The sequence below is a fragment of the Bombina bombina genome, chromosome 6 (genome assembly GCF_027579735.1).
Source record: "Bombina bombina isolate aBomBom1 chromosome 6, aBomBom1.pri, whole genome shotgun sequence".
Taxonomy (NCBI): Eukaryota; Metazoa; Chordata; class Amphibia; order Anura; family Bombinatoridae; genus Bombina; species Bombina bombina.
Window position 1 is genome coordinate 765860336 of NC_069504.1, and position 16996 is coordinate 765877331.

The 16996-nt window shown below is 41.4% G+C and overlaps 1 protein-coding gene across 6 annotated transcripts in view; it reads left to right on the forward strand.

Moving 5' to 3' along the window:
- LOC128663629 (EVI5-like protein) overlaps window positions 1-16996 on the forward strand; it is a 281215-nt gene that overhangs the window by 218773 nt on the left and 45446 nt on the right. For 3 of the 6 annotated variants that reach the window (XM_053718046.1, XM_053718048.1, XM_053718047.1), the window contains 3 exons: window positions 4798-4860; window positions 14503-14649; window positions 14751-14846. In XM_053718046.1, coding sequence (XP_053574021.1) covers window positions 4798-4860; window positions 14503-14649; window positions 14751-14846 — 306 coding nt within the window. The remainder of the gene's footprint in view (window positions 1-4797; window positions 4861-14502; window positions 14650-14750; window positions 14847-16996) is intronic. The other 3 variants (XM_053718049.1, XM_053718050.1, XM_053718051.1) reach the window with 1 other exon arrangement.

A 16996-nucleotide genomic window follows, 5' to 3' on the forward strand; every position in this document is an offset into this window, starting at 1 on the left:
TCCAAGACTAAGTTACTTAATATTCCTTTCAAAGGTAAGACCCTTTGTGGGCCGGAATTGAAGGAGATTATTTCAGACATCACTGGGGGTAAGGGCCATGCCCTCCCACAGGATAGGCCTTTCAAGGCTAAGAACAAGTCTAATTTTCGTTCCTTTCGCAATTTCAGGAACGGACCGGCTAATAACTCTACAGCCGCTAGACAAGACGGTAACGCTGTCCAGCCCAAACCTGCATGGAAGCCCGTGCAAGGCTGGAACAAGGGTAAACAGACCAAGAAACCTACTGCTGCTACCAAGACAGCATGAAGGGGTAGCCCCCGATCCGGGACCGGATCTAGTAGGGGGCAGATTATCTCTCTTTGCTCAGGCTTGGGCAAGAGATGTTCCGGATCCCTGGGCACTAGAAATAGTCTCCCAGGGATACCTTCTAGAGTTCAAGGGACTTCCTCCAAAGGGAAGGTTCCACTTGTCTCGCTTATCTTCAGACCAGATAAAGAAACAGGCATTCTTACATTGTGTAAGAGACCTATTAAAGATGGGAGTGATAAACCCAGTCCCCTCAGGGGAACAAGGTCTAGGTTTTTACTCTAACCTGTTCATAGTTCCCAAAAAAGAGGGAACTTTCAGGCCAATTCTGGATTTAAAGATATTAAACAAATTCCTCAGAGTTCCATCTTTCAAAATGGAAACCATTCGGACAATCTTGCCGACAATCCAGCAGGGTCAATATTTGACTACCGTGGACTTAAAGGATGCGTATCTGCATATCACAATCCACAAAACTCATCATCAGTTCCTGAGGTTCGCCTTTCTGGACAAACATTACCAGTTTGTGGCTCTTCCATTCGGTTTAGCCACCGCTCCCAGAATTTTCACAAAGGTGCTAGGGTCCCTTCTAGCGGTCCTAAGGCTGAGGGGCATTGCTGTAGCACCTTACCTAGACGACATCCTAATCCAAGCGTCGTCTCTTTCCAAAGCAAGGGCTCATACAGACATTGTGTTGGCCTTTCTCAGATCTCACGGGTGGAAGGTGAACATAGAAAAAAGTTCACTGTCACCGTCCACAAGGGTTCCTTTTCTGGGAACAATAATAGATTCTGTGGAAATGAAGATCTTCCTGACAGAAGTCAGAAAGGTAAAGCTTCTAAACGCTTGTTGAGTTCTTCATTCTATTCCTCAGCCCTCCATAGCTCAGTGCATGGAAGTAATAGGACTAATGGTTGCAGCAATGGACGTGGTTCCTTTTGCTCAAATTCATTTAAGACCATTACAGCTGTGCATGCTCAAACAGTGGAATGGGGACTATACAGACTTGTCTCCCCAAATTCAAGTAGACTAGGTAACCAGGGACTCACTTCTCTGGTGGTTGACTCAGGATCACCTGTCTCAGGGAATGAGTTTCCGCAGACCGGAATGGGTCATTGTCACAACCGACGCCAGCCTCTTGGGTTGGGGCGCGGTCTGGGACTCTCTGAAAGCTCAGGGTCTATGGTCTCGGGAAGAGTCTCTTCTCCCGATAAACATTTTGGAACTGAGAGCAATATTCAATGCGCTCCTGGCTTGGCCTCAACTAGCGGAAGCCAGGTTCATAAGGTTTCAGTCGGACAACATAACGACTGTTGCGTACATCAATCATCAGGGGGGAACAAAGAGTTCCTTGGCGATGAGCGAGGTATCCAAGATCATCAAATGGGCGGAGGATCACTCCTGCCATCTATCTGCAATTCACGTCCCAGGAGTAGACAACTGGGAGGAGCATTATCTGAGTCGTCAGACTTTCCATCCGGGGGAGTGGGAACTCCACCCGGAGGTCTTTGCCCAGTTAACTCAACTATGGGGCAACCCGGATATGGATCTGATGGCGTCTCGTCAGAACTCCAAGGTTCCTCGATACAGCTCCAGATCCAGGGATCCCAAGGCGACACTGGTGGATGCATTAGTGGCGCCCTGGTCGTTCAATCTGGCTTATGTGTTTCCACCGTTCCCTCTCCTTTCCAGGCTTGTAGCCAGGATCAAACAGGAGAAGGCCTCGGTGATTCTAATAGCTCCTGCGTGGCCACGCAGGACTTGGTATGCAGATCTGGTGAATATGTCATCGGTTCCACCATGGAAGCTACCTTTGAGGCAGGATCTTCTAGTTCAGGGTCCATTCAGACATCCAAATCTAGTTTCTCTGCAACTGACTGCTTGGAAATTGAACGCTTGATTCTATCTATGCGTGGGTTTTCTGATTCGGTTATAAATACTCTGATTCAAGCCAGAAAACCAGTGACTAGGAAAATTTACCATAAAATATGGCAAAAATATATCTGTTGGTGCAAGTGCAAAGGTTTTGCTTGGAGTAAAGTCAAAATCCCTAGAATACTTTCCTTTCTCCAAGAGGGTTTGGATAAAGGTTTGTCAGCCAGTTCTTTAAAAGGACAGATATCTGCGCTGTCAGTTTTGTTACACAAACGACTGGCAGTCGTGCCAGATGTACAGGCGTTTGTACAGGCATTAGTTAGAATTAAGCCTGTCTACAGACCTATAACTCCTCCATGGAGTCTAAACTTAGTTCTTTCAGTTCTTCAAGGGGTTCCGTTTGAACCCTTATATTCCATAGATATTAAGTTACTATCTTGGAAAGTTCTGTTTTTGGTTGCTATTTCTTCTGCTAGAAGAGTTTCTGAATTATCTGCTTTGCAGTGTTCTACTCCCTATCTGGTTTTCCATTCAGATAAGGTAGTTTTACGTACCAAACCTGGTTTTCTTCCAAAGGTGGTTTCCAACAGGAATATTAACCAGGAAATAGTTGTTCCTTCTCTGTGTCCGATTTCCAGTTTCAAAGAAGGAACGTTTGTTACACAACCTAGATGTGGTCCGTGCTCTAAAATTCTACTTAGAGGCAACTAAGGATTTCAGACAAACTTCATCCTTGTTTGTTGTTTATTCTGGTAAGAGGAGAGGGCAAAAAGCTACTGCTACCTCTCTTTCCTTTTGGCTGAAAAGCATCATCCGCTTGGCTTATGAGACTGCCGGACGGCAGCCTCCTGAACGAATTACAGCTCACTCTACTAGGGCTGTGGCTTCCACATGGGCCTTCAAGAACGAGGCCTCTGTTGATCAGATTTGTAAGGCAGCGACTTGGTCTTCACTGCATACTTTTACCAAATTTTACAAATTCGATACTTTTGCTTCCTCGGAGGCTGTTTTTGGGAGAAAGGTTTTGCAAGCCGTTGTGCCTTCTGTTTAGGGCGCCTGACTTGTTCCCTCCCTTCATCCGTGTCCTAAAGCTTTGGTATTGGTTCCCACAAGTAAGGATGAAGCCGTGGACCGGACACACCTATGTAGGAGAAAACAGAATTTATATCTTACCTAATAAATTCCTTTCTCCTACGGTGTGTCCGGTCCACGGCCCGCCCTGGCTTTTTGTTAGGCTTAAATATTTTTACTATACACTACAGTCACCACGGCACCCTATAGTTTCTCCTTTTTCTCCTAACTGTCGGTCGAATGACTGGGGGGGCGGGGCCAGAGGAGGGGCTATATGGACAGCTTTTGCTGTGTGCCTCTTTGCCATTTCCTGTTAGGGAAGAGAATATTCCCACAAGTAAGGATGAAGCCGTGGACCGGACACACCGTAGGAGAAAGGAATTTATCAGGTAAGATATAAATTCTGTTTTTTGGTTCAAAATGTAGCCACCAATCAGCAAGCGCTACCCAGGTGCTGAACTAAAAAATGGGCCGGCTCCTAAGCTTACATTCTTGCTTTTTCAAATAAAGATACCAAGAGAACAAAGAAAAATTGATAATAGGAGTAAATTAGAAAGTTGCTTAAAATTGCATGCTCTATCAGATAGAGCATGCTATTTTAAAGGGACATTAAACACTTTGAGATGGTAATATAAAATGATAAACTGTATATAATAAAACAACTCTGCAATATAGTTTCATTATTTATTTTGTCCTCTTTGCCTGTAATTCCATTCTGAAATTGTGAGCTTTTCAGTTCCTGTTAGAAATGGAAGTGCAGAACACTGTTAAATCCAGCACAACCATTGGTGACCTAGTGACCTATTTATAACTGACCCTAATTGGCCACAGCAGAGAAGGTAACACAAGTTACAACATGGCAGCTCCCAGTGTTTTATAGACACTAAAACTTTACACATATTTTGTCACTTTTTAAACAACTAATGAAACTTTAAAAAATACATCTACATGTTAGTCATGGACTAATCTTTTCTTTGAATGCATCATTCTATCTAGCATGTATTTAGTGTTTAATGTCCCTTTAAGCAACTATCTAGAGTCTATCTGAATCATGAAACTTTAATTTTGGCTAGACTATCCCTTTAACAAAGGTACATTACATTCATAATGGTAAAATACATAGATTGCAACATTTACTTTACAGAATTTGCGGGGTTTTCATTATTTATAAGATGGTACATAAGAATACTTACAGCAACAATATTAAACAAAAGGAGGGTTGGCCTTGGGCACAATGAGTGCAGATGCAAAACCCTCTATCCAAACTGCTTGGGACCAGAAAAAGTTAGCAATTTGAAATAGTTGTATATTTGCATCTGTAAAATGAGACAGCTTGAAGAGGGAATAGCAAGTGTAAACCACAATACATTATGCCATTTAGGCAATGTTTACATGTGATAATACAGCATATACATGCAACCTAAAGGTAGTTTTATATATCATTTGTAATACTTTTGTATACATAGTACCACCAGAAAGCACACAGTACTGTAATCAGAAATAGTTGTTGCTTTAAATAAATATAGCCTATAATTTGCATTTTAGAATACAAAAACCAAACCAAAGACGCAGGCAGAGAAGATTGTGACTTACTGGTGGGGAAAAATGGTAATTTTCAATAATTTTATTTAAAAAAAAATATTAATGAAAAAGTCTGCATTTCAGAATAATTCTGGATATTGGAATGACAGATTAGGGGGATTTTTGCCAGTACAAGATCTGTCTTTAGATACACTCTCAAGGTTACAGCTTAAAGGAAATAGAACATTTGTTCAGGTTATGCAACTTGTTATATTTACAGACATAAAAATGAAATACAATTTGCAGCTGGATGGTTCTATTTCCAGAAGCAAGCACAGTACAAAATTGTTATATTTTCTCCAACATAGGTGTGTCCGGTCCACGGCGTCATCCTTACTTGTGGGATATTCTCTTCCCCAACAGGAAATGGCAAAGAGCCCAGCAAAGCTGGTCACATGATCCCTCCTAGGCTCCGCCTTCCCCAGTCATTCTCTTTGCCGTTGTACAGGCAACATCTCCACGGAGATGGCTTAGAGTTTTTTAGTGTTTAACTGTAGTTTTTATTATTCAATCAAGAGTTTGTTATTTTAAAATAGTGCTGGTATGTACTATTTACTCTGAAACAGAAAAGAGATGAAGATTTCTGTTTGTAAGAGGAAAATGATTTTAGCAACCGTTACTAAAATCGATGGCTGTTCCACACAGGACTGTTGAGAGGAATTAACTTCAGTTGGGGGAACAGTGAGCAGACTTTTGCTGCTTGAGGTATGACACATTCTAACAAGACGATGTAATGCTGGAAGCTGTCATTTTCCCTATGGGATCCGGTAAGCCATTTTTATTACAGACTGTAAATAAGGGCTTCACAAGGGCTTTTTTAAGACTGTAGACATTTTCTGGGCTAAATCGATTCATATATAAACATATTTTATACTCCATAGCCTTGAGGAATTATTTTAATCTTGGGAATTTTGTAAAATATATCGGCAGGCACTGTATTGGACACCTTATTCTCTAGGGGCTTTCCCTAATCATAGGCAGAGTCTCATTTTCGCGCCTGTATTGCGCACTTGTTTTTGAGAAGCATGACATGCAGTCGCATGTGTGAGGAGCTCTGATACATAGAAAAGACTTTCTGAAGGCGTCATTTGGTATCGTATTCCCCTTTGGGCTTGGTTGGGTCTCGGCAAAGCAGATACCAGGGACTGTAAAGGGGTTAAATGTAAAAACGGCTCCGGTTCCGTTATTTTAAGGGTTAAAGCTTCCAAATTTGGTGTGCAATACTTTTAAGGCTTTAAGACACTGTGGTGAAATTTTGGTGAATTTTGAACAATTCCTTCATACTTTTTCGCAATTGCAGTAATAAAGTGTGTTCAGTTTAAAATTTAAAGTGACAGTAACGGTTTTATTTTAAAACGTTTTTTGTACTTTGTTATCAAGTTTATGCCTGTTTAACATGTCTGAACTGCCAGATAGACTGTGTTCTGAATGTGGGGAAGCCAAGGTTCCTTCTCATTTAAATAGATGTGATTTATGTGACACAAAATTTAGAGAAAATGATGCCCAAGATGATTCCTCAAGTGAGGGGAGTAAGCATGGTACTGCATCATCCCCTCCTTCGTCTACACCAGTCTTGCCCACTCAGGAGGCCCCTAGTACATCTAGCGCGCCAATACTCCTTACTATGCAACAATTAACGGCTGTAATGGATAATTCTATCAAAAACATTTTAGCCAAAATGCCCACTTATCAGCGAAAGCGCGACTGCTCTGTTTTAGAAAATACTGAAGAGCATGAGGACGCTGATGATATTGTTTCTGAAGGGCCCCTACACCAGTCTGAGGGGGCCAGGGAGGTTTTGTCTGAGGGAGAAATTTCAGATTCAGGGAAAATTTCTCAACAAGCTGAACCTGATGTGATTACATTTAAATTTAAGTTGGAACATCTCCGCGCTCTGCTTAAGGAGGTGTTATCCACTCTGGATGATTGTGAGAATTTGATCATCCCAGAGAAACTATGTAAAATGGACAAGTTCCTAGAGGTCCCGGGGCCCCCCGAAGCTTTTCCTATACCCAAACGGGTGGCGGACATTGTAAATAAAGAATGGGAAAGGCCCGGTATACCTTTCGTCCCTCCCCCCATATTTAAAAAATTGTTTCCTATGGTCGACCCCAGAAAGGACTTATGGCAGACAGTCCCCAAGGTCGAGGGGGCGGTTTCTACTCTAAACAAACGCACCACTATACCCATAGAAGATAGTTGTGCGTTCAAAGATCCTATGGATAAAAAATTAGAAGGTTTGCTTAAAAAGATGTTTGTTCAGCAAGGTTACCTTCTACAACCAATTTCATGCATTGTCCCTGTCACTACAGCCGCGTGTTTCTGGTTCGATGAGCTAGAAAAGGCGATCACTAGTAATTCTCCTTCTTATGAGGAGATTATGGACAGAATCCGTGCTCTCAAATTGGCTAATTCTTTCACCCTAGACGCCACTTTGCAATTGGCTAGGTTAGCGGCGAAAAATTCTGGGTTTGCTATTGTGGCGCGCAGAGCGCTTTGGTTGAAATCTTGGTCAGCGGATGCGTCTTCCAAGAACAAATTGCTTAACATTCCTTTCAAGGGGAAAACGCTGTTTGGCCCTGACTTGAAAGAGATTATCTCCGATATCACTGCGGGTAAGGGCCACGCCCTTCCTCAGGATAGGTCTTTCAAGGCCAAAAATAAACCTAATTTTCGTCCCTTTCGTAGAAACGGACCAGCCCCAAGTGCTACGTCCTCTAAGCAAGAGGGTAATACTTCTCAAGCCAAGCCAGCCTGGAGACCAATGCAAGGCTGGAACAAGGGAAAGCAGGCCAAGAAACCTGCCACTGCTACCAAGACAGCATGAAATGTTGGCCCCCGATCCGGGACCGGATCTGGTGGGGGGCAGACTCTCTCTCTTCGCTCAGGCTTGGGCAAGAGATGTTCTGGATCCTTGGGCGCTAGAAATAGTCTCCCAAGGTTATCTTCTGGAATTCAAGGGGCTTCCCCCAAGGGGGAGGTTCCACAGGTCTCAATTGTCTTCAGACCACATAAAAAACAGGCATTCTTACATTGTGTAGAAGACCTGTTAAAAATGGGAGTGATTCATCCTGTTCCATTAGGAGAACAAGGGATGGGGTTCTACTCCAATCTGTTCGTAGTTCCCAAAAAAGAGGGAACGTTCAGACCAATCTTAGATCTCAAGATCCTAAACAAGTTTCTCAAGGTTCCATCGTTCAAAATGGAAACCATTCGAACAATTCTTCCTTCCATCCAGGAAGGTCAATTCATGACCACGGTGGATTTAAAGGATGCATATCTACATATTCCTATCCACAGGGAACATCATCGGTTCCTAAGGTTCGCATTCCTGGACAAGCATTACCAGTTCGTGGCACTTCCGTTCGTATTAGCCACTGCTCCAAGGATTTTCACAAAGGTACTAGGGTCCCTTCTAGCGGTGCTAAGACCAAGGGGCATTGCAGTAGTACCTTACTTGGACGACATTCTGATTCAAGCGTCGTCCCTTCCTCAAGCAAAGGCTCACACGGACATTGTCCTGGCCTTTCTCAGATCTCACGGAGGGAAAGTGAACGTAGAAAAGAGTTCTCTATCTCCGTCAACAAGGGTTCCCTTCTTGGGAACAATAATAGACTCCTTAGAAATGAGGATTTTTCTGACAGAGGCCAGAAAAACAAAACTTCTAAACTCTTGTCAAATACTTCATTCCGTTCCTCTTCCTTCCATAGCGCAGTGCATGGAAGTAATAGGTTTGATGGTAGCGGCAATGGACATAGTTCCTTTTGCGCGCATTCATCTAAGACCATTACAACTGTGCATGCTCAGTCAGTGGAATGGGGACTATACAGACTTGTCTCCGACGATACAAGTAAATCAGAGGACCAGAGATTCACTCCGTTGGTGGCTGTCCCTGGACAACCTGTCACAGGGGATGAGCTTCCGCAGACCAGAGTGGGTCATTGTCACGACCGACGCCAGTCTGATGGGCTGGGGCGCGGTCTGGGGACCCCTGAAAGCTCAGGGTCTTTGGTCTCGGGAAGAATCTCTTCTACCGATAAACATTCTGGAACTGAGAGCGATACTCAATGCTCTCAAGGCTTGGCCTCAGCTAGCAAAGGCCAAGTTCATACGGTTTTCAATCAGACAACATGACGACTGTTGCGTACATCAACCATCAGGGGGGAACAAGGAGTTCCCTGGCGATGGAAGAAGTGACCAAAATCATTCAATGGGCGGAGACTCACTCCTGCCACTTGTCTGCAATCCACATCCCAGGAGTGGAAAATTGGGAAGCGGATTTTCTGAGTCGTCAGACCTTACATCCGGGGGAGTGGGAACTCCATCCGGATATCTTTGCCCAAATTACTCAACTGTGGGGCATTCCAGACATGGATCTGATGGCCTCTCGTCAGAACTTCAAGGTTCCTTGCTACGGGTCCAGATCCAGGGATCCCAAGGCGACTCTAGTAGATGCACTAGTAGCACCTTGGACCTTCAAACTAGCTTATGTATTCCCGCCGTTTCCTCTCATCCCCAGGCTGGTAGCCAGGATCAATCAGGAGAGGGCATCGGTGATCTTGATAGCTCCTGCGTGGCCACGCAGGACTTGGTATGCAGACCTGGTGAATATGTCATCGGCTCCACCATGGAAGCTACCTTTGAGACGAGACCTTCTTGTTCAAGGTCCGTTCGAACATCCGAATCTGGTCTCACTCCAACTGACTGCTTGGAGATTGAACGCTTGATCTTATCAAAGCGAGGATTCTCAGATTCTGTCATTGATACTCTTGTTCAGGCCAGAAAGCCTGTAACTAGAAAAATTTACCACAAAATATGGAAAAAATATATCTGTTGGTGTGAATCTAAAGGATTCCCTTGGGACAAGGTTAAAATTCCTAAGATTCTATCCTTTCTTCAGGAAGGATTGGAGAAAGGATTATCTGCAAGTTCCTTGAAGGGACAGATTTCTGCCTTGTCTGTGTTACTTCACAAAAAGCTGGCAGCTGTGCCAGATGTTAAAGCCTTTGTTCAGGCTCTGGTTAGAATCAAGCCTGTTTACAAACCTTTGACTCTTCCTTGGAGTCTCAATTTAGTTCTTTCAGTTCTTCAGGGGGTTCCGTTTGAACCCTTACATTCCGTTGATATTAAGTTATTATCTTGGAAAGTTTTGTTTTTGGTTGCAATTTCTTCTGCTAGAAGAGTTTCAGAATTATCTGCTCTGCAGTGTTCTCCTCCTTATCTAGTGTTCCATGCAGATAAGGTGGTTTTACGTACTAAACCTGGTTTTCTTCCGAAAGTTGTTTCTAACAAAAACATTAACCAGGAGATAGTCGTGCCTTCTTTGTGCCCGAATCCAGTTTCAAAGAAGGAACGTTTGTTGCACAATTTGGATATTGTTCGCGCTCTAAAATTCTATTTGGATGCTACAAAGGATTTTAGACAAACATCTTCCTTGTTTGTTGTTTATTCTGGTAAAAGGAGAGGTCAAAAAGCAACTTCTACCTCTCTCTCTTTTTGGATTAAAAGCATCATCAGATTGGCTTATGAGACTGCCGGACGGCAGCCTCCTGAAAGAATCACAGCTCATTCCACTAGGGCTGTGGCTTCCACATGGGCCTTCAAGAACGAGGCTTCTGTTGATCAGATATGTAAGGCAGCGACTTGGTCTTCACTGCACACTTTTACCAAATTTTACAAGTTTGATACTTTTGCTTCTTCTGAGGCTATTTTTGGGAGAAAGGTTTTGCAAGCCGTGGTGCCTTCCATTTAGGTGACCTGATTTGCTCCCTCCCTTCATCCGTGTCCTAAAGCTTTGGTATTGGTTCCCACAAGTAAGGATGACACCGTGGACCGGACACACCTATGTTGGAGAAAACAGAATTTATGTTTACCTGATAAATTACTTTCTCCAACGGTGTGTCCGGTCCACGGCCCGCCCTGGTTTTTTAATCAGGTCTGATAATTTATTTTCTTTAACTACAGTCACCACGGTATCATATGGTTTCTCCTATGCAAATATTCCTCCTTTACGTCGGTCGAATGACTGGGGAAGGCGGAGCCTAGGAGGGATCATGTGACCAGCTTTGCTGGGCTCTTTGCCATTTCCTGTTGGGGAAGAGAATATCCCACAAGTAAGGATGACGCCGTGGACCGGACACACCGTTGGAGAAAGTAATTTATCAGGTAAACATAAATTCTGTTTTTTTCACACTTGCGTAGTAGATTGTATAAACGCGGGTCATTAAGATCAGATTAGACAGATTCTACTTACTTATTGTATCTTATTAGGAGTCAGCCCAAATGGCTTTTCACAGTCCTTAAAATTTTAGTTTATGAATGTTATAAAGAACCCCTTTTGAACCTTTTGCTTACTGAAAATAAGAGATGCAGTAATGTTAGAAATTTGAGGGTTGTCTGATTTAGAATTACTTTTCTTTTTGAGGTTATGTAAATGGTTAAACAAAATCACTCCTGACCTATTTTTACTCATGTGATGGTTTTAGTCTGACTTTAAACTTCAATTTGAATGATGTTTCTGTCAGCTACGTGCGCAAATGTCTGGTCAAGGCCAGTAACTGGTATCAAGGGGATACTACTGTTACATTTTGTGGTTGCAGTGCACTTAAAAGCATCTGTTACAGCATGGGTGGAAAACGGATACATTTTAAATGACTTAAAAGTCAAAGTTAAACGTTAATTCAGTAAATTAGAAAGCTGTTTCATGCTTATCAAATGTGCTTCATTCTCCTCTTATTTTGAATAGTAAGGTCAGAAGCTGAAATGCACTCTTGAGAACTAGCTGAAAATTTATACCTCATCCATTGGCTCATCTTATATGTGCAGCCTCCAATCACCAGCTAGCTTCTAGTAGAGCACGGATGCTCTACCTTGGTATGTTCTTCAACAAATGATAAAAAGTGAACAAGCAAATTTGATCATAGAAACTGGTGCTGGCTGCAGTATTGGAAAATGACAATACTAGGACAGGGGATATAGTCTGTCACACACAGCTACCTGTGTGAAATTCAAAGATGTCTCACTTCTTCCCTCATTAATCCCCCCCCCCCCCCATTCTATGTCTTCTGGCAAGCTTTTACCACCTGCAGAGAAGTATTGTATCAAATGGTGCAATGACTGACTTAATCATTTTTGAAAGAATGCTACGAATAACAAACAATATGTTATTTTTGACATATGTCTATTGTCTAAAGCCGAATGCATAGGTCTAGTACTAGGTATTATGTTTGCGCTTTATAAGTGAATAATGATGATGTATTTTGCATAAAGGGGTTGATCTGATGTCTGAGTGTAAAGATGATAAACAGTGGTTTCTAGGACTATACGTCTGGTCTGAAGGCTTTTGCTTTTTGACATATAGCAGACATACAGTGGTTTCACCTATTTGATAGCTAATTTTTGGTAACATAGTACTTGGTCTGAAATTTAGGGAGTTTACAGAGGACATGCATCTTCTCAGAGAACTGAGGTTTGGGTTTATATCTGATATATGGGGTTCCTAGGATATCCATCAGCTCTGAGGTCTGATGATGGTTTATACAGTTAGCATATGAGGATTTATGGTCCATGAATACAGTCTGAGGTCTGATGTTTGGCCACATACCTGGCATAAAAGGGATCGGATCTCATAAAGTGGAGTGTACAGAAAAAAAAAACCTGCAGAAGCACCTCCCACCATCTACACATAATAGCTTATTGCCACCTTTGCTAGCCCCAAATTACAAAGGTCTGCAATGGTGACTGTCTGGCTCTCTACTTATTAATAAACATCATAGACTTAAAGGGACACTAAACCCACATTTTGTCTTTAATGATTCAGATAGAGCGTGCAATTTTAAGCAGCTTTCTAATTTACTCCTATTATCAATTTTTCTTTGTTCTCTTGCTATCTTTATTTTAAAAGCAGGAAAGTGAAGCTGAGGAGCTGGCCCATTATAGGTTAAGCACCCTGAATAGCGCTTGCTTATTGGTGGCTACATTTAGCCACCAATAAGCAAGCGTAACTCAGGTCTGAACTAAAAATGGGCTGGCTTTTTAGCTTTCCTGCGTTTTAAATAAAGATAACAAGAGGACGAAGAAAAATTGATAATAGGAGTAAATTAGAAAGTTGCTTAAAATTGCATGCTCTATCTGAATTGGTAAAGAAAAATGTGGGTTTAGTGTCCATATAAAGGCCAGGAAAGATACATATAATACAGACTTCAAAAACAATATTGACATTACTGTTACATATTTCTTATACTGTATCTTTCAATTTCACAAAAAAACGAATTTCCAGTCCATAGCATTATAGGGTTTGTTTTATCTTTTGGAATAAATAAAAAAGGAGCAGATATTTGTCATGTGTAAACCAGGTAAAGACAACAGAATAGGATTAAGTATGATGAAATAGAAGAGGTAGGAAAGAGGTGGAAATTAAACCTGGAAAAAGGGCAGTCAAGTGTGTTGTGGGACTGTTGAGTTTGGGGTGAAAAACTGGGGGACATTCAAGTTAAAGAGATAGAAAGGTCAAAAGGGAAATGTGCATTTCAATATGAAATATAAGCATCAAGAGCAAAAGAAGAAACTTCTGGTCCTCAAACTTCTTAAAAATAATGTATTTATTCAAATACCGGATAAAAAGCCATACCATGGAGACATCAAAACAAAAGATAGGAGATACAAAACGTAGCCAGTCAAACGTCTGACCAGTTTCGGTCACACAGGACCGTAATCATAGACATTGAAATATAAGCATTTTGCAATATACGTTTATTAGCCAAAAAAACATTTCTGCAGCATACACACATATCCTGTGAGGGCCTGTGCACCTGTATTCAAACACCATGCCTGTTCAGAGAGTCAGCAGTGCTGTGTATGGCTTCTGAAGACTTAAGTTTTGCCTCACAGGATATGTGTGTATGCTGCAGAAAAACAGTAATCATTTTTACTAGTAGCATGAAATTATTTTGCAAAAATGCTTATTTCAAATTGAATGATCAATTTTACCTTTCTATCGCTCTAAAGAAGAGATATATGAATTAAGAGAAATAGGCATGAATGAAAGGGCCATAATAGTCGAAAAATGACATGCTCTAATGCAGTGCTTGACAAATCTGTTTCAAAATTTGTAGCCAGGTTGACAGAATCATTGATTCAGTAACTGTATGTAATCTCGACCATTTCCATATAATTGCCTTGATTTTGTTGTATGTCTTTCAAACAATAAAGCTTGTTTTTTTATAAAAAAAAAATAAAAAATGTAGCCAGTAAGAATATTTAGGAGCCAGACAGTCGAATTTGAATATAGATACATGGAGAATAACCCAAAAAGTTAGGAGCCAGTGGCTCCCAGGCTCCTGGGTTTGTCGAGCCCTGTTCTGTCATTTTCCGACTATTATGGCTCTTTAAAAAAAGAATGTACAGAAGATAAACATTTGAAGATAAAGCTGAAGAAGAGGTGACTGGAAGACCAGAAACGCATATGTTTATATCAAATAGTTTACTAACAAGTGAAAGCTAGTTAGTACCTGTCAATAATATAGATAGAATGAGTCTGTAGAGCAGATGACAGCTATGACACATCACCAGCTCTAGTAAGAGCCAGATAAAGACCTAATGTAGACAAAATCTATCTCACTAAGTCCAATGTCACAACAGAAAGCGTCATTATTTGGGTTTTCCTTGCAGGAAATATTATATGAGAAACAATTATCACGACTTGAAAAGGAGTGTAAAGAACTGAAAGAAAAGTTGAACAGTGAAGCTGCTCAAAACAAGGCTCTGCAAACCCAGATGGATGAAAATAAGAGGCAACATGCAGTAACGGAATGTAAAGTGCGTGAAATTTAATATTGTATACTGAACAAATAAATTAGTTTGTGCTTTAAAATGTGTCTCAGGAAAAATGATGGATTACTTTTACTTTCTGTTCCCAGAATAAAGAAGAGGTGATGGCGGTGCGCCTGAGAGAAGCGGACAGCATGGCGGCTGTTGCTGAAATGCGTCAGCGTATAGCTGATCTGGAGATACAGGTGAGAGGAGATATACAAGATCAGTGTATCTCAACTGCAGTCCTCAAGTACCCCCAACAGGCCAGGTTTTCATTATAGCAGAACTAGAGCAGAGGTGAAATAATCAGCTGATGGGATGAGAGCAAGTTAGTAAAAATGGTTACTGATCAGCTGATTATGTCACCTGTGCTCTAGTTCAGCTATAATGAAAACCTAGTCTGTTGGGGGTACTTGAAGACCATGGTTGAGAAACATTGTAAAAGATATGGAGAGTCCACAACGTCATTCCAATTACGAGTGGAAATATCACTCCTGGCCAGAAGAAGGAGGCAAGGAGCACCACAGCAAAGCTGTTAAGTGTCACTCCCCTACCCATAATCCCCAGTCATTCTCTTTGCCTCTTTCAATGGAGGAGGTGAAGTTTGGTGTCTGATGAAACTAATTCCTTTTTGGGTAGTTTCCCTGCAAGCAAGGATTTGGGGTTTAGCTGAGTCTACGTTAATCTCTTAAATAGAGTAGTGGTTGCGTTTAAAGTGCCATAAAACAGGTTGAGATCTGTGCATATCCTGAAAGGGCTAATTAAGTAAAAATAGTTTGCATAAAAAATTGTTGGGAAGTATTTTAAAATAATTTTCAAAAATACTTAAAATAGCAATGCTGTCTGGACACTGTGCTCCACTCCTCTTATCAGTGTTTAGACACAGGCTTTGTATTTCAACTGAGTTCACAGCTTCTAGGCATGCCCAGCAGATAATCCCAATCCGTTTGTGCATTTTACCAAAACAACAATGGATATAGCTACAGCCATAAAAGGAATTGTGTGGGGGGAGTTAGAGCTGTACATTTCAGAAACTTAAAAGAAAGGGTTATACATTTGCAGGTAAAGTAATTTAATGTGCATATTATTATATTTTGTCTATCTCAACTTGTTTTATGTCCCTTTAAGCAGTTAGGAAGTTGTGAGGTAGTCCTTACTTTGTTTCCTAACACATTGCTTCCCTAGTTATAGAAAGCCAGAGTGGGTTACTCTGTTCATTCTTTTTCTACAGGTCTCTGTAAGGAGTATGTGTCCTCTCACACCTTGTAAGCTGTCGTCCTGCCTGATAGCTAGATTGCAGGTAAGTACCTTTTTTGTCTTCTAGGTATTGGAGACGGTGCATTTAATAAAGATTGAGCTGCAACTTTAAGAAAATTGGGACATGTTATATCCTTTGTTTAAGATGTTTATTGGCAGGGTGCAGGCACTGGGTAATGTGACTTAGAGACTGCTAAAGTTTAGCCTGTATTTGTGGCTCATTTATGGGGATATGTTTTGTGTATTTCAAACAACCTCACTTAGATATTTATATTTTTTAGAGGGCTTGCCGCAGCATTTTCTTCTTTGAGCATGTAAATTGTGAAAATGCATTACGGTCACAAGATACATAGTGTGAGTTGGTGATGATCGTTTTTGTTTCTGTTATACTAATGCCGGTCTGTTTTCAGTACGCACACTTTCAATTTTAGCTGCGGATTTACTTTGGCCGGATGGTCATGTGACCCGCTCTTTTGCTTTCAAATCTCTAAGCGGAACAGCGTCTTTTCTTTTCCTACATTGCTGATCTTGAGAGGGAGCCAGGAGGGTGCGGGGTTGTCTCTCCTTGCTAGTTTGTTTTCCGGAGGTCAGGTTGGGCACCCCAGTGTATCTGGGGTGTAGAGCTTGCCTGTATTTGATTTTGTTTTCATTGCAATAGCGCTCTGAGGTAAAAAAGAATCTCTTAAAGAGACGCTAGTTTTCATTATAAATAAAAAAAATTATCTCATTATTTTTTGGGGAATTCTTTTGCTCTAAATGGATCAAGAATCAGTTGCTTGTGACAAATGTCTATTATGCCTAGAGGCACACATTGTTTTGCCTATGCAATTTTGTGCTGCTTGCCTAGCTAGAACTATAGAGTGTAAAAATAAGATTTTTTACTTTGGACGACTCTGATACTTCTGTCATTGTCAACCCTAAGAAGTCTAGTAAACTTAATAAATACTATGATGTTCCTTCATCTGTGGAAGTGTTTTCTGTTCCAGACCATGTGACGGAGATTATTTCACAGGAATGGGAGAGACCAGGGATACCCGTCTCCCATGTTTAAAAAGATGTTTCCTGTTGCTGACTTCATTAAAGATTCATGGCACAT